This window comes from Nannobrachium achirus (assembly GCF_963921795.1).
Source record: "Nannobrachium achirus genome assembly, chromosome: 11".
NCBI classification, from domain to species: domain Eukaryota; kingdom Metazoa; phylum Chordata; class Actinopteri; order Myctophiformes; family Myctophidae; genus Nannobrachium; species Nannobrachium achirus.
In genome coordinates, this window is record NC_137820.1 from 63839847 (window position 1) to 63862183 (window position 22337).

Here is a 22337-nt window from a genome sequence, read left to right on the forward strand (position 1 = left end):
GGATGGTTAGAGGTCCATGGTTTGAGGTCCATTTTAAACCCCATTATGATTGATTCCGTTATTGTTTGGAATACTTTAACTGAAAATAGCAGATTGATAGCTCACAACACGACTTGTCAATCTGCTATTTTCAGCAAAAGCTTTCTCCACAATACGGATTTAAGTTGTTAAACGTGAACCGTCACAGTTCAAAAACACACAATTCAGAAAATGTGCATATTCACTGCCCGACTTGTCTGTCTGTCACAGCTGTCATGTCTGTCTACCTGTCAGTTATGTTAAACATGTTACGTAACTCAAGGTTTTATGATATTGACCTTGTCAATCCGGAATTTCTGCAGCCTCCGGGCGGCTGAGTCTCTCTCCTCCCCTCAACACACCCACAGACATACCTGATGCTCCAAGTTCACTGCAGCATACCTGCGTTTGGTAACAACACTAATAACCAGTTTGTGTGAAGGGTCAACTTGTTTGGTGGAATTACTTCAGAGATACACAGATCCTTGACACTAATAGACAGAAAGGTCGTGAACATGAGCAGGTAAGCGGTCCACTCAAGTCCTTAACTACAGTATGTGGCCTCAGCCATTGGAATGATAACCACTGGGCGTGTAGGCAATTATCTCTGTTGTGAATTTAAGCACAGCTCCAGTGGGAGTGTATGACTTGGATTCCTGGAGTAATGATAGTAATATTTGTTGTTAACGTGTACTGAGCATCACTCATGACTTAAGCTATGTTGATTAAAATATGTGTGGATATGTGTTGTTCTTCTTAGACTCGGATTAGATTGGGTTTTTTGTCAGTGTGATTGTTATTTGGGGTTTTCAATTGTGCATGCTCCCTCGTGCCACTCAGACTCTGCTCTATGGTGGAGTGTTGCGTATAACCTGATATTTGATTTGAATGAGGAACATTATAATGAAGCAAATGAAATACTGAATACAGTCAAGTCAAGTCATTTGTAATGTGTCATGTGTAGTGGCAAATCGCTATCAAAGTTATCTCAAGGCACTTTTCATAGAGTGTAGAGAATACTCTTTATGAGAGGGTATATAATATTAAGCTACGTAGGGATGTCCTTATCATGCTTCTGCAACATGTCTGATTTCAAGACAAAGCATTATTTGTTTTTCTCTAAACAGCAACATCTGATTAGAGTTTGGTCAAAAAGTAGGAGAATTAAGTAGTCAACATTTAAAGATGCACAGACATCAAGTTGTTTTAATGTTAGCATATTATTAATTATTAAATCATACTGTAGCCTTTTCTGTTGGCTGGTATTTTATCAGTGGCAACCTCAGTACGGCACAACAAACTGCAGCCATGGTTATAAGATTGCCATTTAAAGTAACTCTGCTGTAGTAGGTCAGGCTGCCAGTGAAACAATGGCTTCATATCAAGTCGGTTGGGTGTTTATTGGAGACAGACTATCTTGTCTGCCTAAACCAGCCCCTTGCCTGCACATAATTATGTCCTCACAATAAGGCATGGTGTAGAGGAGAGCCTTTACCTGTAGACAATACGGGGGGCACACGTCAGTCCGACCTCTCATTAGACTACGTGGCTACGTGTGCGGGTACCGGGTAGACAATACAGCGAGGGGCAGCTGGGTAGGTTTAAGTCAGATGTGTGCAGTTAGTACTAGTACTATATAGTACTAGTAAAGTCGGACACTAATTCAACTTTTCCCAAATATGGAGATGTCTGATGTCATAGACCACATGAGACATAGAAGCCAAATGGGAAAATGCAGATTCAACCAGTATATCCATATATGGGCATCCCAAGATATGGGCTTAATATTGATGACATCACGTCCATATACCGTATATGGGCATAAAAGGGACAAGGACTGACACAAAGATCTCCATATACCGTATGGCCAATTGACCGTTCATTTATTAGTGAATACATTTTCCCTTTTGACTTGAATGTGGAAAATTCAAATGATAAGCCGGAATTCATTTGCAAGTGTGACTCGTGTCATGGCAACCACACTTGCGATTTCCCAGAATTGCATCTTTCTAGTTAATAATTCAATGTCCAGAGCAAGATGTGTCTCTTTGGATATATGTCAAACGATTTATTAACATATAGCCATAAACATTAAACTCACTTGTGATAAAACTGTGTAGCCTTCCTCATTGCACACCTGCACACAATCACCCACTGCCAGGTATGAAATGGTAACCATGATAACCACCCACTGACTGATTGACATGACGTCATCGTCATTACCAAGGCCACACCATTCATTTAAATGAAAATACAATAAAATAAACAGTGTAATTTGGCTCCAACAGCATGGGTAAACAAGTGTCATACAGACAGCTGGTGCTTATTGCATGGCCAGGACACAGCAGCCATGTTGTAAAGAAATTGGGCCTTTTCCTTCACAGGTGTTACCAATATAATGAACACTTGTTCCATTTAGAGTAGCACAGTGTTTTTCAAACTTTTTAATTTGCACAGAAGGGACGTGCACAGAATGTAGGGGGAAGGCAGGGGGTGAAATTTCTAAAAGGGCCTTTTGGTGGACCAAAAATAGCAGACCTCCAAGCTTACCAACGCGTCACAGCGCGACACGTCATGAGCTTGGAGGTCGGCTATTTTCTGTGTTTGATACCACACTGAACTAAGCATAATCAAGTCAATACTGGAGATGTGGCGTAACGGCATGTATTTCTACACAGAGAGGGCAGTTCTTTCAACATGCTGCATTCAAGTTCAGGAGAGTTTGGACAAGGCAATTCTCTTGAATGCTGCCTTCGGATATGGCATGGAAAGAGGGCATTTGCCTTTCTTTCACCATAGTAAAAGAGAGGGCACTTTTTACAGATGGATAAAAGGGCAGGGGCTCAAGCCCCCTTTGATGTCTATGTGTGCACGTGCCTGGTCCTTATGGTTCCATTTGTACACTCTCAGAATTACACAGCTGTAATTAAGGGGCTATTTGGAACTTGCCTGACTGCAAGCGTCAGACTCTATCACACACACCACTACCAACAGGGGGTGGTGTTGTGCAGTCTGGTTTATTAACCAGGCTAATTCGGAACCCCCTCAAGGAACCATGAGGGTCCCTGGACCCCAATTTGAGACCCACTGGTGTAGCAGTAAGTCTCTCCAGTAAGACAACATGAGACCCACTGGTGTAGCAGTAAGTCTCTCCTGTAAGACAACATGAGACCCACTGGTGTAGCAGTAAGTCTCTCCAGTGAGCCAACATGCACAACATCAGCTACCTCTGTTTGAGCAGAATGGAACAGAGCCTTCATTAGTATCATTGGTAACACCTATGAAAGTAAGGAAGAGGCCACATTTCTTTACAACATGGCTGCTGTGCATAGAGCAGTGAGGCGACAAGCCTATAGAGCATGGTGAGTGAAGTAGACCAGCGACTTCAAAAGTATAATTTTATGGTGTCTCTGAATAAATGTTCTGAATTGAAGATAGCCTATCATTATTAGCTGGTTCCACACATACATCAAAAGTGTAATTACAGGCTTCATCTTAGGTTGGTTAGAGCAGCATTTTTCCAAACCCAAGAAGCCACTTTAGGATCGAGGACGATATGTCAAACATGCAGGGCAACAGGTTTAATTAATGTAGGTTGAGAATGCATGCATGCAGGTATGGTGAGACAGGTGGCACTTATGTGGTGGGTTAAGTGGTGCATCATATGGGAGGTTGTCTATGGATTTTGTCTGTGTTATCTTCCTGTGGACAAAGTAAAACAAGCGTTTTTTTTTTTTTTTTCTTTGTATGTCTCTGAGCCAAAACAAACATGGAAATATTACAGACAGGAACATTCAGAAACCTGAAACTGAAAATGTAAAGTGTGAAAATCACAATAATTATTTTTAAGTAGCATACAGTATTCTGTTTCATATTCTACTCTATTTCCTTTAACATGCAATTTTGTATTCTGTGTGATCATGAGCGGTATAGCTTTTTATTTCATATATAGATAAACCTTTACTGGTAATTATTCAGAGTGAAAATCTTTTATCAATTATCTATGGTCTGTTTGATAGGATTAACCACTATGAATAAATGGAATTCCTTAAGCGTCACTACATCATACTTTGTGCATTAAGCCAACAAGATGTCATAACACAACACTGAGACAGTTGATGATAGTAGACCACACTATTAACTCAACCTCTGTCCTGTGTGTTCATGTTAATATGTTAGGGGCCCATAGGAGTTTAGACTAGTAGAGCAAAGTTCAGAAGTTATGTTATGTTGCTGAAACAGAGAGACACAGGAACGCTTAATGTAAATTTAGAAATGTAGATACTTTGTGTTGACTGTTTTGTGAATAGGCCTACTGCGGGTTTGAGTTCTGTGTTGAAAAAGTAAAGACAGCACGACATCATCAAGACACAAAACCATCCACTCCAGTCCTCAACTCTGTATTCTGGTTCTGCTCATTTCCTCCGAAGATTTCTCTTGTATCATCTGAATGTTATGTGTCCACTCACTGTCTCTGATCCCTTTACCCTTAATTACTGTTCTCTCTTTAAGAGAACATTGAGTAATAGCCTAAAATGTCAAAATAATCAAAAGTAGGAATCTTTTGTATACTTCCATTATGTATGTTAAAAAATACAGTTTAGACAGAATTCTTTTTCTATAGTTAGGATTTTATTATCCTGTTCTTTGTATAGTGCAGGGAGTTGGTGTCTTATGGCTCTAATTTAATGTAACCTTAGATAATTAAATGTTATGTTTTTAATAAATGTGTGTTTTCATCTCTAGCCATCCCTTGCTCCCAGGAATCAATAAGGTTATCTTATCTAAACAAGATAGTAATGTGGGGTTAACACTCAAATTTTACCAGACCAGCTTCTGTTGGCTTTATCGATCTTCTGGGAAAACGCTTTGCCATAGAGTCTCGAACAGGCTGGATGAGCGATACAGTAGATCAGGCAACGTCGAGAGGATATTGAGAATTATTGAACAATGAATGGAATTAAGTTACGGTAACTAAAACGTAAATTGTCTTTTATTTCAAACTAAAAGTCATCTTTGTGTGGTGATGTGGAGTTTTTGACACTCAACATATCTTCTACACAAACTGTCACATGTAGACCTTATGTTAGTGTACATGAACATGAGACATTTACTCTTGTAAATGTGTACATTCTGGTGTTTTATCTTTCTGCTGTTGCGCTCATCCAGGAAAAAGATGAAATATGGATATGTTGGACACAGAAAATAATATTTGGGGAAAGAAGAGACAAAATAAATAATAATGAGAGAACAGTAGGGAAAATGGATACAGTAGAGGTTTATAGCGCTTTGGCAGGACATACATACTGTAGGTATAGCAGCTATGGAGACAGAACCTGTGGTCTTTCAGTTAGTTTTTATTCAAGCCACTCCAATGTAGTTTAGACAATTTTATATCACTTCCTGTAAACATGATTTAACAATCAAATCCATCAAGAAATGTGTGGGTGTTTGTTAAAGGGCACTCCACCACTTTTCAACCTATGTTCATATAATTGGTCCTCACTAAAAATAGCTTTTTATGTTTTTTATTTATTTATTTTTCTCAGAGGAGGGCTGTGGGCAGGTCAGAAACCCATCGTCTTGTGACATCATCGATTGCCAATCCAGCTTATAGAAACTGCAGGCTTTCTATTCCTGAAAAGTTGCAATTTTAAAGTGGAAGCCATTGTTCTCGTGATAATAAAGATCCAAATATTATTTTCAAAAATATTGATTTTTTTGGGGGGGGGGAAATGATGATGTCACAAGACGATGGATTCTGAACTTCCCACAGCTCTCCTAGGAGACTTGGACTGAGTAGAATTTCTTTTTTTTTTTATATATATATTTTATCATGAACATTAGTGAGGACCTATTATATGAAGACAGGTTGAAAAGTGGTGAACTACTCCTTTAAGTGTACATTAAAAAAGATATTCCAAAAAGTTTATATTTTGTCTTCATTTTGTGTGCCCAGGTGTCTGATCCCTAAAGGTGATGTGCTGAGCTTCATCGAGAAGTGTATGGTTGCCGTGGGAACCAAGCCTCAACATGCCTGCTCATTGGCCGAGGTTCTAGTGGAGGGAGATCTTAGAGGACACTACAGCCATGGACTCAACAGGATGGGTTAGGATGCACATCACTCACACCCTCGTTAGCCTCGGGAACCCAGGCGTTTCATTCAAGAAAGAAAAGCTTGGGTAAAGCCCCCAGTAACAAGCCGCGGACACAATAGTGTCCATAGTGCACAGGGGCTCAAGTAAAAATGGATTTTAATTGTAGGGGGAGGAGGGAACAAAAATTCCGACACATTTGGTGGTGGTGGTCACTGAAATGTGGTGCCGCCGCGGACAACCAGCGATAAATCAGTGATTTTGATAATTACAATGAATAAGCATAAACAAACTAGTTCACATGAACGATATTGGTGTAGCTATGATATCCAAACAGGTACAGGAATATTCTTTCAGGTCAATTTACAATTTAGAACAGAAACGTATCCAGAGCGTATTTTGTTTTTTTTACAACAAGGGTTCATATTTTAGAGAAAATTGTAATTAGAGAAAAGAAAAGATGAGTGTTAAAATGTTTTCATTTACTGCTTTCTATTGTTTTAGCGATTTTAAAGATTTTGATTTCAGCGGGTGGGGGCACTGGGGGCATGCGTACAAGTGGCTAAATATGTCTTATTAGACACACAAAGCCCATTCCCAAGATGCACCGCAATCTTTCATGGGCAGATGTGACTTATGGGGGCTAGTAGTGTTACTGTAAAATAATAGTAATAAAGACATTGATGGCTTATTGTGTCCCACCCACTGAAATCGCAAAAATGGCTAAAACGATATAAGCAGATACAATCTAAAATATGAACCATTGTTGTAAAAAGAACGAAGTTGTACTTTAAATAGACAAACTATACTCTAACAGGAGTGCACAACCAGTACCATGCAATTTCCTTTATTGGTCATTGGTAAGTAATGCATCCAAACGCATCCAAAAATACACAGGATTCACGCTGGGTGGGATTACACAGCAGCCAGGATGGAGCTTTTGGAATGGTTGTGCATAGAGGGAAGCATGTGTTTGTTGTTTATTTACTTAATTTCTTTACTTTATCCACCTTCTTTTCTGTTTTTAATTATTCTAGACATTTGTACATTTTTGTAGTCAATCCTTTTCAAGGTTTCAAGTGGGAGGGGAAAAGGGTAGGGGAATGATTGTTTTGACAATACAAAAATAAAAATGAAAGATCTCATATGAAAACATCCGCTCTACACTACAGTTTTCTATCGGCCTGCATGCTGGGAGCTGTAACAATAGTTGTGAGCATGAGTTCTGTGTGTTGTTGTAGACATGTATGTGAAATACATGAGTACTGTGTGTTGTTGTAGACATGTATGTGAAAGACATGAGTACTGTGTGTTGTTGTAGACATGTATGTGAAAGACATGAGTACTATGTGTTGTTGTAGACATGTATGTGAAAGACATGAGTACTATGTGTTGTTGTAGACATGTATGTGAAAGACATGAGTACTATGTGTTGTTGTAGACATGTATGTGAAAGACATGAGTACTGTGTGTTGTTGTAGACATGTATGTGAAAGACATCGAGACGCAGATCTGTGAGAAGGAGGGGGAGCCGGTGGTTGAGAAGGAGACGGTTGCCACTGCGCTGGTGGATGGCAGGAACCTGCTGGGACCAGTGGTTGGGAACTTCTGCATGGACCTGGCCATCAGGAAGGCTAAGGAGGTGGGCATCGGCTGGGTGGTTGCACATGGTCAGTAACCCTAGCATCAACCTTTGTGGCGCAGGGCGCAAGTTGGCACTTTTTACTTTGGGGTCCTTTGTACTCATTTCATTGACACATTAAATTACAGGCAAATATACAACAATAATATGCAAAACATGTCAGAAATCAGAAATACAAATAATATGTACAGAAAACAGGTTGGTGGGCTTTGACTTTTTACAGGGGCCAGTTTCGATTTGCAGCCACCTGTAAGTGTTCTTTCAGAGCGGTTTTAAAGGAGGTTATGGATTTACACTCCTTTAAGGCCGTTGGTAGGGCATTCCAATTTTTGGTGGCATAGCAGGAGAACACATTTTATCCTTTGTTTGAGCCTAATCTAGTTTGAACGTGATTAGTGGAGCTGCCTCTGGTGTTGTGATTGTGTGGACGTCTTTGACGCGTTATTATCAAATCAAATCAAATCAAACTTTATTTATAAAGCACATTTAAAAACAACCGAAATTGACCAAAGTGCTGTACAGAGAAAGAGCAAACAATAAAAGCATGAGCATATATACAGTACATATAACCGGTGTCAACAAGAAAAAAAAAACAACACACATATATGCGTTATAAAAGCAAAATATATAAAAGACCTCAGGTGAGATTAAAAGCTAGAGAAAATAAGTGAGTTTTAACCTGAGATTTAAAAACAGTTATGGAAGGAGCAGACCTAATTGAAAGGGGCAGGTTGTTCCATAACCTGGGGGCTGCAGCCGCGAAAGCGCGGGCCCCTCTGGTCGTTTTTTTGGGAATCAGCTCAACCAGTAGTTACTTATCAGCAGATCTCAGGACTCTGGTGGGGGCATAGGGTTTCAGGAGCTCTGAGAGGTATTTGGGGGCCAGACCGTTTATGGATTTAAATGTGAAGAGGAGGATTTTGAAGTCTATACGGAATCTTACTGGGAGCCAATGAAGTGAGGCTAAGACCGGGGTTATGTGTTCACGTTTTCTAGTTCCGGTCAGCAGGCGAGCAGCGGCGTTCTGGACAAGTTGTAATCTTCTGAGGGATGACTGGTCTATGCCACTGTATAGGGAGTTGCAGTAATCAAGTCTTTGGGTGATGAAGGCGTGTATTGCAATTTCTAATTGTTTTTTGGGGAGATATGGCTTGGCCTTGGCGAGGAGACAGAGTTGAAAAAAGCTGGTTTTGACAACAGAATTGATTTGTTTATGAAATTTGAAAGTGCTGTCTAAGATGATACCGAGGTTTTTGGCGGATGTGTGGATGTTTGAAAGAAGGGGGTCTGGGATAGTGAGTGATGGGGCCATGTGTTGATCGAATATAATGATTTCAGTTTTACTTTCGTTTAGGTTTAAGAAGTTAGCGTCCATCCAGGTTTTTATATCGTGCAAACAGTTGAGTAGTGGCTGGAATGAATTGATGGAATTTGATTTGGGGGCAGGTATAATTGGATATCGTCGGCGTAGCAGTGGAAGGAAATGTTATGTTTGGACAGAATGGGACCGAGGGGGAGCATATAAAGCAGGAAAAGGATAGGGCCTAGTATGGAGCCCTGTGGCACCCCACATGTGAGGGGGGCTGGAGGTGACGAGAATTGACCTAATTGGACAGAGAAGCTCCTATCAGAGAGATAGGAATAAAACCATGATAGAGCCATACCGGTGATGCCGACCTGGTGCTCCAGGCGATGTAATAGGATTCTGTGATCCACGGTGTCAAATGCAGCTGATAAGTCCAGGAGCACCAGGGCGGCGGGGTTTCCGTTGTCGGCTGTTAAAATCAAATTGTTAAAAACCTTTAAAAGAGCGGTTTCGGTACTGTGGCCAGGTTTAAAACCGGATTGAAATTTCTCATGGATGCCTTGCGAGATTAAAAAACACTGAAGTTGGTTATAAAATATTTTTTCCAGAACTTTAGATAAAAATGGCAATTGGGAAATGGGCCTAAAATGTGATAAAATTGTTGGATCAAGGTTTTTCTTTTTGAGTAAGGGTTGTACGACTGCATGCTTAAAAGCGGTAGGGACACAACCAGAGGTAAGACATAGATTTAAAAGTGATAAAACAAATGGGCCAACCGCACCAAATACCTCAATGAGGAGCCGGGAGGGGATGCAGTCTGAGGGACAATGTGTGGGTCTTAGATGAGAGATTAATTCGGAGAGTGAAGAGAGAGAGACAGGTTCAAATTGGGAGAAATTGACAGTATGGATAGATGTGACAGTATGGATAGATGTGACTGGAACTGGGGCAGTCTCTGTAGGTTCCATCTCTGTAGGTTCCAATTATGGATCCCACATCAGTCCTAGGCAAACCCCGCTGTGACTGGCCAGATGTCATTTGATTGACAGTTGTCGTGTTTGCAACTATGCCTAAACCTAACCTTAACCCTAACCCTAACCTCAGCAGGACTATGCCTAACCTTAACCCTAACCTCAGCAGGACTGTGCCTAAACCTAACCTTAACCCTAACCTCAGCCTAAGACTATGCCTAAACCTAGCCCTGATCCAGAGCCTTAGCGAGTTCTCTCTAACGCCCTGCCAGGCACTCGGCTCAGATACAGGACAAGGAATTCCACTGCCCTGCAAGGGCTCGACTTGTTAAAAATAAACAAAACTACTTCACTACTCACCTAAACAAAGGCAATTTTGCGTTGTTGAAAGAAAGTCTGTTCTCCTGGGTGGGAAGCCTCTCCGCACCCCACCTTCTCTGTAAAACACACTTTTTGTGCAGAAAATAAAAGCTGTACATCAGAAAATGATTTTGTTTACTGTCAACGGGGCATAACTCTGGGAGCGCTAGACCAAATGGGGTCCCAGATTTGTGGTGCGAGCTTCAGATGACTCCTTGATGGAACCTGCCAAATGACAATTGATAGGGGCTTACGGAACAGAATCTGAAAATGGGTCTGAGGAGGAGGCACAGGGATTTCTGAATTTTCCTGAGGTCTGAGCTTCTCTGGTTGGTCTGTCAGACTCCTTGAGTGATTGGCAGGGCTAGACGTTTGAGCTGGGTTTCGAGTAACGTGCTGAGCTTAGCGCAACGTGCAGGGTTTGCACGATGTTTGTGCCGGGCTTCGTGTGATGACTAGGCCTGCGAGTTTCTTATAATTATGTAAATACATATTTGTGTATTTATTATCATCACTTATTATTTGTTTATTTACTAATTTAACCTCCATCTCTGTAGGTTCCAATCATTATGGTATTGCTGGATACTACTCCATGCAGGCCCTGAAAGAGAACATGATTGTAAGTGGAAACGTTTCCCTTCTATTGGTTTATCATGATCCTGGCTTCATTATATGACCTACCATTTAGGATTTTTAACTGGAATGGTAGGAATGCTCTACAACAGTGTCAGGAATATATGCTACGTTGGGGCAAAGGGGTGAAGAGATGCCTCCTGACATCTTCAAATCAAAGGGATGGAGCAAAAACGGTCTTAAATTAATAATTTAAACTTTCAAGACACGCAAAACACAAAAATTACAAAATAAGCAGACACCAAATCTTTTGAAATACCCTTAACTTTTTGTCAAGGAGGGCTAAAGTATCTTCTGTGGCATGTCCTAGTCTACACATAACAAGGTTATCTCAAGAACCCCTTTGCAGACTTTAGCCTCCCTCTAGTGATGATTCTGAGTATTACAATTGGTTTATTATCCTCAACAGCACAGAGATTGAAACACTACTCTAGTCTAGGTGGATAGATTTAGGTGTAAATCTGACATTAATATCTTACTCTTAGTGGTATAAATATTTGTTTACCAGTGTTGTGTCCATCACAGGGGATGTCTTACACCAACACCTCTCCACTGGTGGTTCCAACTCGGGCTAAAGAGGTGAGATTACAACTTAAGGCGCATTTCCACTGCAGGGCCAAGCCAGAACCAGAACCAGAACTTTCCAGAACCAAGAACTTTCAAGAACCCGTGAAGTTCCAGAACCAAGTTCTGCTTTTGTTTCCATATAACCAGACCCAACTGGGAAGCTCCACTGGTAGCCTGATTTGGCTGAGACAAAACAGCTGGTCATTTGAACAGCAGCACATTCGGGAATCTAAAGTCTAAAATAACAGCTCAGCTGTAGTAAGAAATACGTCTGGATAAAAAAAATATATAACAATAGAACGTTCAAACAAGCTGCAGTGCTATTATAACTGTACTGAGCGTTTGCTCGGTACGCTGCCTGTGCTCTAGGGAGAAGCACCTCCTTACTCCCGTGTGTGTGCGTGTGCGTGCGTGTGTGTCCACAGTGTGTGTACACGACAGCGCGAGCCGCTGTTTCCACCGCGTGGTCCACGTTGAGCTTTGCAATCCCTTTATTTTAGTCCTATTTTCATTGAACGGAGTGAGCGCATATCACACTCGTAAAGATTATTAAATAATTAATGCAATGCGATGCAATGCAAACAGCGTCTCTCTCTCGCACGCGCGCGCACACACACTGTGTAGTGACACATGGAAACAGTCATGTCCTGAGCTCGTCTGCGGGCTGCCTTGCGAGTCGTGCGAATGAATGTAGAAGTGTAGACTGGCGTCGCGTCCATACTGTTTGTGTGTTTCTGTCTGTCGGACTCGGAATAGGATTTTAAAAATGACGGTGTTGTGTTGTGAGAGATTTGGGATTTCTCCCAGTTCTCCTCTGTGTTGTGTAGTCTCCGCTCGAGCGGCTCGGCTCAACCAATCAAGAGCAGGAGCGCTGCTAGCCCCGCCCATAGGTTCCCAGAACTCAAGTTTAGTTCTACCTCAGGAGCAGGACCGAAAAAAGGTTCCAGGAGGTTCCAGGAACCTCGTCTGGAACCGGGCCGTTCGCAATGGAAACAAAACCAGAACCAAAAAAATAGGTTCTGGTTCCTGAAAGTTCTGGTTCCACCTTGCAGTGGAAAAGCGCCTTTACTGTCCCTGGTCTACTGTAACTGGAATATGTTTTACAATGTCTTTCATTGTCATTTATTTGAGATTTTTTCTTTGAGAGAATGGTAGAGAAGCAGTCAAATAAGAGTCCTAATTATGATAATATGGATATTTCATAACCACTTAACACACATGGACTCTGTGAATCAGTCTGTGAATATACAGTACAACCACGCATGCACGCTCCTGTGTGCGTTAGTGCACACACACACACACACACACACACACACACACACACACACACACACACACACACACACACACACACACGCAATCTGGCCTTGTTCCTTATTTGTTAACCCCCCCTTTGCAAACACACGTCAGTGCACCCTGGGGACCAACCCTATCAGCGTGGCAGCACCCGCCAAAGATGGAGACAGCTTTGTCCTGGACATGGCAACCTCTGCAGTTGCTCTGGGAAAGGTAGGTTGATAAACTGGCAGATTTAGGAGCTAACATGGCTGCCTCGGAGACAGAAATAAAAAGGCTCTCATTTTGTTGTTGACGGCTGGAAACCTTGTACTGTATGTCCAAAAGGACATTATTTTTATTATTATTTTTAAACATTTAGAAATTGTGAAAATGGCAGATCTTCAAGCTCACAGCGTGTCGTGACACGCCGTGAGCTGTAGATCTTTGCAGAGCTTATGTGTGACACTCTTGTATAATGAACTAGGCTAGGGCATTAATTTGCACAAACAAAACTTAGTTTGCTGGATATCTGTTTTGTCTTTTTCTTGGTTAGTAGCAAGAAAAACAAAATGCATTTGTGCAATTTGTATGATGCACAAGACAAAAAAAAAAGAAGAAAAAGACATGTATGAACCTTACAACTCAGATGCGTGTGCAGGTAGAACTCCATCACCGTCGTGGAGATGACATCCCAGAGGGGTGGGGGTGTGACGCCCAGGGCCAGATGGTGACTGATCCCAGTAAGGTGTTGAACGGTGGAGGACTGGTTCCCATTGGAGGCTCTGAAGACACAGGTATGAAAAGGGTTTCCTGCAGCACTTTACAGGCCAGGCGCCCCGCCCGGCCAGAAAACCCCCCCGCCCCCCCAAGGGTATTAAAAAAGAAAACATTTTTTTTTTTTTTTTTTTTTTTTTTTTTCAAAAATATTTTTTTTTTTTTTCAAAAAAACTTTTTGGACCTCCAACAATGTACTAGGCATGATCAAGATCGCGAAATTGCATGTTAAACCCCCATACCAACCCTATCTTTCAAACATGGCAGCCATGTGAAGAAAACATAAGGGTAGGCCTACTCGTTACTTGTGCCTCACTGGCAGGAGAGCAGAGCAGCGCATGCAGCTGCTTAATTGATGGTCGTTAACTTCTTTTGAAGTTCTCTGAGAGGCGAGCCTAGGTCAACTTGACAGTGACACAGCTGCACAGCGAGTCGTAGATTGCGTCGAGAGAGAGAGAGAGAGAGAGAGACCCTCCTCTTCTCATTTACTCACAAGTAAAGTACAAATACCTGAAAATCTCCTTTGTACAGTATAAATACAGTAGGCTACTTAAGTAAATCTACTTAGTTACTTTACACCAATGTTGTTGTTTTTTTACTGTGCTGTAGACTTCTATTTATATGGCACGAGTGCTGGTTGATTAACCTGGGGGAAAAAAACAAGTTACACTGTCCTGTGAAAAACGTAGTTATTCAATGTTGAATAAATGTGGATGATAGCATGTAGTTGTGTTTTCCGTCATCATAGGCACATTCATGTGTTTTTTATAGGGCAAAAATAAGAATTAATATTAAAAATTAAATGAATTAATTACTCGAATTCATTAATTAATTATCAAAAAATGTCGGCCATGAGATCCCCCCCTGGTCAAGACTTTTTCCTGCAGGAAACCCTGATTACACTATTCATACATTCTGTCAGTGAAGAGCCCCATGCATGCAGCACCCGTGCTGGTCTTCTGTCAAATCTAGGGTCACCATATTTTCAGCCGCTCCAAACCACTGTTGCCTAAAACCGGGACCCTCAAGCAATGCACATGTTACCACGCACGCGCATACCCATTCTCTAACGTTTGTGCATGCGCACATACACACCGTAGGGTTGCATACTGGCAGTGAGTGATTGACAAACAGCCTCAGCGTTGAATTTAGACACGCAATGCATTTGTTCATGTGTTCTGATTGGTTAGGTGAGCATGTTTTCATGAAAAGAACATGATAAAATGTCTGTACAACCACTGAAAACGCAACTATTATTTTAATTCTGCCTAAAACCAGGACAATTTTGTAGTGAATGTTGAAAACCGGGACATATTAGTGTTTTAGAGAGATTTGTCGGGACACCGGGACACGCAGCTTGAAAACGGGACAGGCCCGGCCAAACCGGGACGTCTGGTCACCCTAGTCAAGTCATAATAACACCATATTCTCTGTCTCCTTTAGCTGTCCTACTGTCTGTCTCTCTCACACTGTCTCCCCCGCTGCTGTCCTACTGCTGTCCTACTGTCTGTCTCTCTTACACTGTCTCCCCCTCTGCTGTCTTATACTGTCTGTCTCTCCTACACAGTCTCCATTTCAGTTTTCCTAGTGTCTCTGTCTGTCTGTCTGTCTGTCTGTCTGTCTGTCTGTCTGTCTGTCCTACACTAACTCCCTAGGAAAGCTGAGACATGAAACCCATAATGTCTGTCTGTCTGTAGGTGGTTATAAGGGTTATGGTTTGGGGATGATGGTGGAGGTGTTCTGCGGTATTCTGGCTGGAGCGAACTATAGTCGACATATTCGCACCTGGAAGGTCACCAACAGAGTCGCCAATCTGGTAGGGTCTTTACTTAATGGAACAATGTACAATACCAAACATGTTTTTTGTTTTTTTTTCAAATACAGGAATTTTAATATTGTCATTCATTTTTCATCACCTTCTTCACATTAATTGATACACGGTACAATAATTAGACAGATGCAAAGATAATCTATTTACATTTGATAATAGATTCATCAATTATGTTCTGATTAATTGCAAGTTTTCAATGTGAACAGACTAGCCTACTGTACAGTATTTACATTTTCGGCAGAGCTGCTGGTTGTGTGTGGTTAACCACTTGAACCCTATAGTTACTAGTTATTAATTGACTGGACTACCAAGGCCTCTATAGTCTACACCAGTGGTTCTCAACCTGTGGATCGGGACCCAGGGGGGTCCCCAAATTATTTTGGGGTGTCCCCAGATGATTAACTTAATGTGCAACGTTGTTTTCTCACTCAACAGTAAACAAACCAAGATGACGTTTAAGTGTATAGAGTTAAAGTGACAATTTAAGGACTTTAATACCTCTAAAATGACAAATTAACATTGGCCAAATTGTCAAACATTAGAGGCAGAAATTGTGAAAATAGCCTGCTATTTTCACAATAGAACCGTGTTATACATGACGTAATTCCTCAACTCTTAGTGCTCGTCGGGGTGGGGGGTCCCCAGTTCAAATATGATTATTTTGGTGGCCCCCAGTTCAAATAAGATTATTTTTGGGGTTGCGGCCTAAAAAGGTTGAGAACCACTGGTCTACACCCCCTCCTATAAACTCTCAATGTGTTATGCTGCTATGTTGTGAGGTTTCTTTGCCAAATGTTCACCCCAGAACTGGACTGTAACATCTCTCTGCCCTTGGTGTTTCAGGGTCAGTGTTTTGTGGCCATCAACCCAGAGAACTTTGCTCCAGGCTTCAATGACAGGATGACCGACGTGCTGTCCATCCACAGACAGCTGGACCCTGTGAGGACATGTGACCCTCTTATTTCAGTCTGTAGACTAGTTGTGGGATCCAATAATCCCCAAACTGGCATACATCTTTAAACAGTGACATGGCACCCTTTAATGTGCCCTTGAGAAAGGTTTCTGAATATAGACAGTAGTTGTCTATTTAAACTTATGAGTAAATGCTAGCCCTGTGGTACACCGTTAGTGACCTTCAGAAGAGTGGATTGAACAAATTGTCAGCAACAACACATTGTGTTCTATCTGATTGGTTTAATTAGTTACATGTTTGAAAGTACACATTAACATGAATCCAACATATCGTCGTTGTCGGGTGGAAACCTTGTATGTCCATGAAACCGTTCGTTTTGTATTCACAATTTTAAAACTATTTAATCTAGTGAAAACAGACGATCTGTGCTTGTAGATCTGCTGTTTTCACTACCTTTGTGCGACAGTCTTGTATGGTGAAGCCAGGGGCGTACCCAGGAATGAGGGTCAGGGTAGGCGAAATGCCAGCCGAAATGCCAACGAGGTGCCCCCCCTCCCCCCTCTCCCCCCCCCACCCCCCGGGGGAGGGGGCGCCCATAAAAAATAAATACATTTTAAATACGTTAAAGCGGATAAATAAATAAACACTATTCAAGTATATTCAATGTATGGATTTTTATTCTCAAAAAGCACAGCATTACAAACAAGGCAAACATTATGCCCAAATAGTGACACATTTCAATTTGCAATTACAACACAACTAAATTAGTTCAAAGTAAACATCCCTTCAAATAGGCCTACATGTCTCAAAACAGGAGACGGCGGGACTTGAGCTTGAAAATATCGATAACTTCATCGTAATTCAGACGATCAGTTAAGTCTCTCTCAAACTCGAGGAGACACAAACTATTTAGGCGAGCTGTTGTCATGGTACTTCTTTGTGCACATTTGATTCTTTTTACACTGGAAAACAGACGTTCAACAGAGCATGTTGTCATGGGCAGTGTAATTAGTGCTTTTAAGAGGTAGTGGACACTGGGGAAAGCGCTATCAGGGCACACATCCAAAACCTTAAGCAGTGTGTTACATTTGTCTCCCTTGCTTTCTTTGATATCAAGGTGAGTCATAAATGAAGCAAGCTCATGTTCTTCAACTGCTGCAACACCCAAAACACTGCCAGAGACATTGAGAGTTTCTACCATTTCAGTTACATCAGCATCAGTTACATTAGCAGCACGGGGAGTTGCTAAGAACACACTAGCAGACGTCATGAAACCATAAGAGTCGGGTTGGAACCTGGTATTCAACTCATTAAGTTGACAGTCTACGATCTGGTTTAAAATGATGCGTAAATCCTTGTCACATTGGACTCTTGATTGTTTTCCCAGGGTAGTGGTAATGATACTATCACTGAATTTAGAGGGAACAAAGCGTTCTCGGACTGTACTAACTGCAAATCTATCCCACTTTACAACATCATGTTTCTTACATAAAGCATTTGTTTCGGTCAGGATGCTTTTATATCCATTTTAGCACGTTTAGGAAGCGAAGCCAGGCGTGCTTTCACTTCTGGATCATGCATGCAGATGAGTTTAAACAGCTCTCGGAAGTTACCTTTGTTGTGACTATCCTTATCATCATCATCATCATCATCATCATCATCATCACCAGCAGTGTCTGTCTCTGTATGTCCACGTAGTGCTATGCCTTGCTTGGCACATGTAAGAATACAGCTCAACACAGCTTTGACATGATCCCGATTGCTTTCAATTATTCCAACGTTAATCCCTTCAAGGTTTGTCAGCTGATTTAGGACCGTACCATGGCCACTGGTCTGGGTTCCTTTGTAGCCCTGGGACCTCTGCACTGCTACCTGGTGTCCGTCGCTTTTATCGTGCTTCCCACAGCCTTGGGCCATGTTCTTCCAGCTTTTAAATCCACGTCGAAATGTATCATTGTCTCCATTTGAAAAGTGGCGACAAAACTTGCAAAACACAGCATCTTGACTAATGCTATACTCGATAAATGGGAATTTATCATACCAGTGGTTTGCAAAACTCCTGAGTGTTCCGTTGAAGTCTGTAGATGGAAATCTTTTTAGTTTCGGTTGAGTCGCCGGTTCATCTATAGCAGACAGGTCCGTTGGCCCATCCACTCCTCTGGTGGTGGCTGGTACAGCTGCCGAGGCGCAGGCCGCCGAGGCGCAGGCGGCGGCGGTTCTTGCTCCGGCCGCCGCGACAGTGAGTGGGCTGCTGGGCTCTGGAAAGCAGGCTGCCTCGGTCCCCGCTGCTGTCGGTGAGTTGCTGCCGCTTGAGCCTGGTTCTGGGTCCGGGAAGAAGCAGGCCGCCTCGGCCCCCGCTGCTGTCGGTGAGTTGCTGCCGCTTGAGCCTGGTTCTGGGTCCGGGAAGCAGGCTGCTTCGGTCCCTGCTGTCGGTGAGTTGCGTGCGGCTGCAGGCAGCTCTTCGGAAGGCGGCGAAGGCGGCTCCAATGCGGCGGCAGGGAGGTCTTCAGAAGGCGGCTTGCTTTTGCTGGCGGCGGTGAACTGGAGCGTCTTCTGGGTGAACCTCTTCTTTGCTGGTGGTCTCATGTTGTAGTTCAGTCAGTAATGAATCAAGGCTAGTCTGAGAGCCTGTTTTATACAGTATCCCACCTTTCAGCCAGGTAGAGGTGATAATGGCCCAAAATCCCCTCCCCTGCCCCGTAACACCATTATAACAAAAGACGCGCAGGAACAAAAGGCGAGGAAAAGGCGACCAGAATTCAATTTACATCCCAATGAACTGGCTGGCTGCCTTCCCCAGCGAGTGGGCAAGGGGGGTTGAGCAACATTCTTTAAGTTTTGTGGGTGCTTGGGGGTGCTTTGGGGGCTATAATTTACATTTTCAACAGAATAAATGTAAGGCGACGGCCTTTTCGCCTTAATGGCAGGCCCGCGCCTGGGTGAAGCAGGGCTTTACTTCATGAAAAAACTTGTAGATACGTGGTTTCTGCCCGACAGTGACGATATTAATAGAGAAGAGCCTGGGTAAACATACAAACAAGCATTAATTTACATATCATATCACTGATACTGCAGTCAAACAGTTATACACTTTGTACTGTATAGTGAGGTCCCTGCTTCACCCCTATCAGCTAAGCATTCCTTGGCCTGAAACACGTTTAAGACCCCTGCTTTATATCATCATAAAACCAAAGAATCCCTTTATGTTGATGTGACCTTCTGTCCTTCTACGTGTCTGTCTGTCTGTCTGTCTGTCTGTCTGTCTGTCTGTCTGTCTGTCTGTCTGTCTGTCAGGCTGTCCCTGGTTCTCCTGTGTTAGCTGCTGGTGACCCAGAGAGAAGGAACATGGAGAAGTGTGAGGAGATGGGAGGGATTCCCTACCACCTCAACGTGGTCAACGTCATGGTAAAGAAAAGCTAAGCTAGGACCAGATTGTTTGTCTCAATGTATGTAACTGGAACTATGCATCCAATGAACTGTCAAAGGTACAGAGAATGAGTCAGGAAGCAGGTGGCATGGAGTGGAGAGCCTACAATGGGATTGAGTTAAAAACGTCTTTGATGCTGAACCCAGATACGTTTCTCAAACTGAACATTTTCATTTGTCTTTCTGTTAGAACGACTGTGCCAAGAGAATCGGTGTCACCGAGCTGCTTCCATGTGATAATGTCATCTAACTGGACCAAGCAAGCAACCCGACTCAAGACAGCCTGATTTTAAAGTTCAGCAGCAGCTCTGGAAGCATAACGTCGTTGTCGGGTGGAAACCTTGTACGTCCAAAACCGTTCGTTTTGTATTTATCGTTTTAAAAATGATCTAAACTTGTGAAAATAGCCGATCTACAAGCACACAAGCGTTGTGTGCTTGTAGATCAGCTATTTTCACTAGTTTTGTCTTGTGTGTTGAGCCAGGGCTTTATTTTACGGAAAAAACGTACACATTTGAAACCTGGAGATACAAGGTTTCTGCCCGACTGTGACGATAACCTGAGCAGTCTGTTGGTCGAATTCAGGAAAGTTACTCAGCCGCATTGATTCATTATGGCTGCTCACTAACCACAGTTACAGACATGACGGACACATAATTATTTTCTATTTTGAATTAACACAAATGTCTTAAACCAAAAGCCAAGATTCACATTTTGGATTTTATGGATTTTAATTATACATTATCATGTTCTAAGCAATACAAAATGTCATTGTATTGTACATGTGAAAGACTAAAGCGTATTGTTTTATTTCTAATAAATTGTATTTAGATATAGTCGTGTTTTTGTGGAATGAGCATTGCCATTGTTTTGGTCTTCCTCTCTAAATGTTGAAGGAGTCTTGTTTTCTTAACTAGGATTACATTCACACCACAAAACAGTGCCCTCACAGATCTATTTCTTTTTATCTGACCCTCATTTTTCATAGAGAAATTTAAATTGACTGAGTGACGTTCATCTCTCACACGTGCACATATGCATTGCGCGCACACACACACACACACACACACACACACACACACACACACACACACACACACACACACACACACACACACACACACACACACACACACACACACACACACTTTCAATTCAAAGGGCTTTATTGGCATGAGAAAACATACGTTTACATTGCCAAAGCAGAAGTGTACACAATACAATACAATCGGAACAAAATATGTACAAGTGAAAAGAGTGTAACAGTTGCCATGCATCAAGGTTACGTGCAGGCAGAGCAGGGATATATACAATGGTTCTAAGGTGGTTGGGTTCCATTTGATATCCTCCTATCACAGCAGCTCACTCACGAATCTTGCTGCTGTTAGTAAGGGAAAGTTAGCCGAGTGTTAGACCAATCTGGGAACTAATTAGCCCTATTCACGACCCGCCCACTCAGCATCCCCCGGGTGCTGAAGTCCCGTTTTGAAGGGGTAAATCCTACTAGAGCCCATAGAGTTAGCACAGAAATCGCAAATTTAATGCAATTTCCGAATAGTAAAGTATAAAATACGGCTAGCATGATCAAGAACACAAGATAGTAAACGGCACAAAGCATTATAATTTACTTTACCGTTAGAAATAACGATTTGCTGGCTTTAAGTCCAGTATAGTTTCCCCTTCTAAATTGAAGTCAGCACCCGGGGAAAACTGAGAAACGGAAGTAGGTGGGCGGGCCGTGAATAGGGCTAATTCTAAATCAATAGCTTTCTTCACAGATGTGTTCATAAAGGTGTCTTAACAGATGTGTTCATAAAGGTGTCTATCACCTCTGAACATTTTCAATCACAACTCCCTTCGGAAACTTTGTGGGAGCCAATCAAAGTTGGGGGTATCGGGATACCTGGGCCTGGGATTAAAGAAAGAATTGCCAATATGATCATATGGGGTGTGTAATTAGCGTATTTTTGGGCTGCTGAATCCATTCCAACCATTAGTTATCAGTTAAAATGACTCCTTGGCCATAAAATAGGCCTAATTGGTTAAAGCTTAGCCAATCAGGTCATTCAAGTTGACCTGTGTCCTGTTAAGGCCCGTGCACACTGCGCAGATCCCGGGGCCGATTCATCCCGATCAGATGTCGGGATGACCCCCCGGGAAAATCGTTCGGTCGGCCCCGGACTCGGTCTTGGGTTTGTACGGTACCCCGACACGATTGGATTATGTTAATGGCCTTTTTATGGCCTCGGTAGCTCTTCCGACAATATCAAACTTGCTTGATATTCTCGGGCCATCGGGTAGAAATCGTTTACAATTATTGTCGTCTGAATGAGCTACCGGGTTTACTTCAGATTATTTCCAAGCCAGCTCCTCCTCCTGTAACTTTTACCTGTCTTGTCACACCTCACTGATTAGTTATGTTCACCACCTGTGTATTGTTAGTCTTTCAGCCAATCATGTCTAGTCAATAAATCACCCTGTGGTCAGTGTTCTCGTCAGGTTATAGACAATGTTGCTGTGTGT

The 22337-nt window shown here is 42.3% G+C and overlaps 1 protein-coding gene across 1 annotated transcript; it reads left to right on the top strand.

Annotated features, from left to right (window-relative positions):
- Positions 1 to 533: 533 nt before the first annotated feature.
- Positions 534 to 20064, top strand: LOC308294534 (putative oxidoreductase YjmC; the record flags this gene model as incomplete). Its single annotated transcript, XM_080737267.1, has 11 exons — positions 534 to 541; positions 5978 to 6126; positions 7595 to 7783; positions 10950 to 11011; positions 11551 to 11604; positions 13003 to 13101; positions 13529 to 13664; positions 15342 to 15460; positions 16319 to 16414; positions 19683 to 19793; positions 20005 to 20064. The coding sequence occupies 11 exons, from the start codon at positions 534 to 536 to the stop codon at positions 20062 to 20064; spliced, it is 1083 nt and encodes a 360-aa protein (XP_080593393.1).
- Positions 20065 to 22337: the final 2273 nt, after the last annotated feature.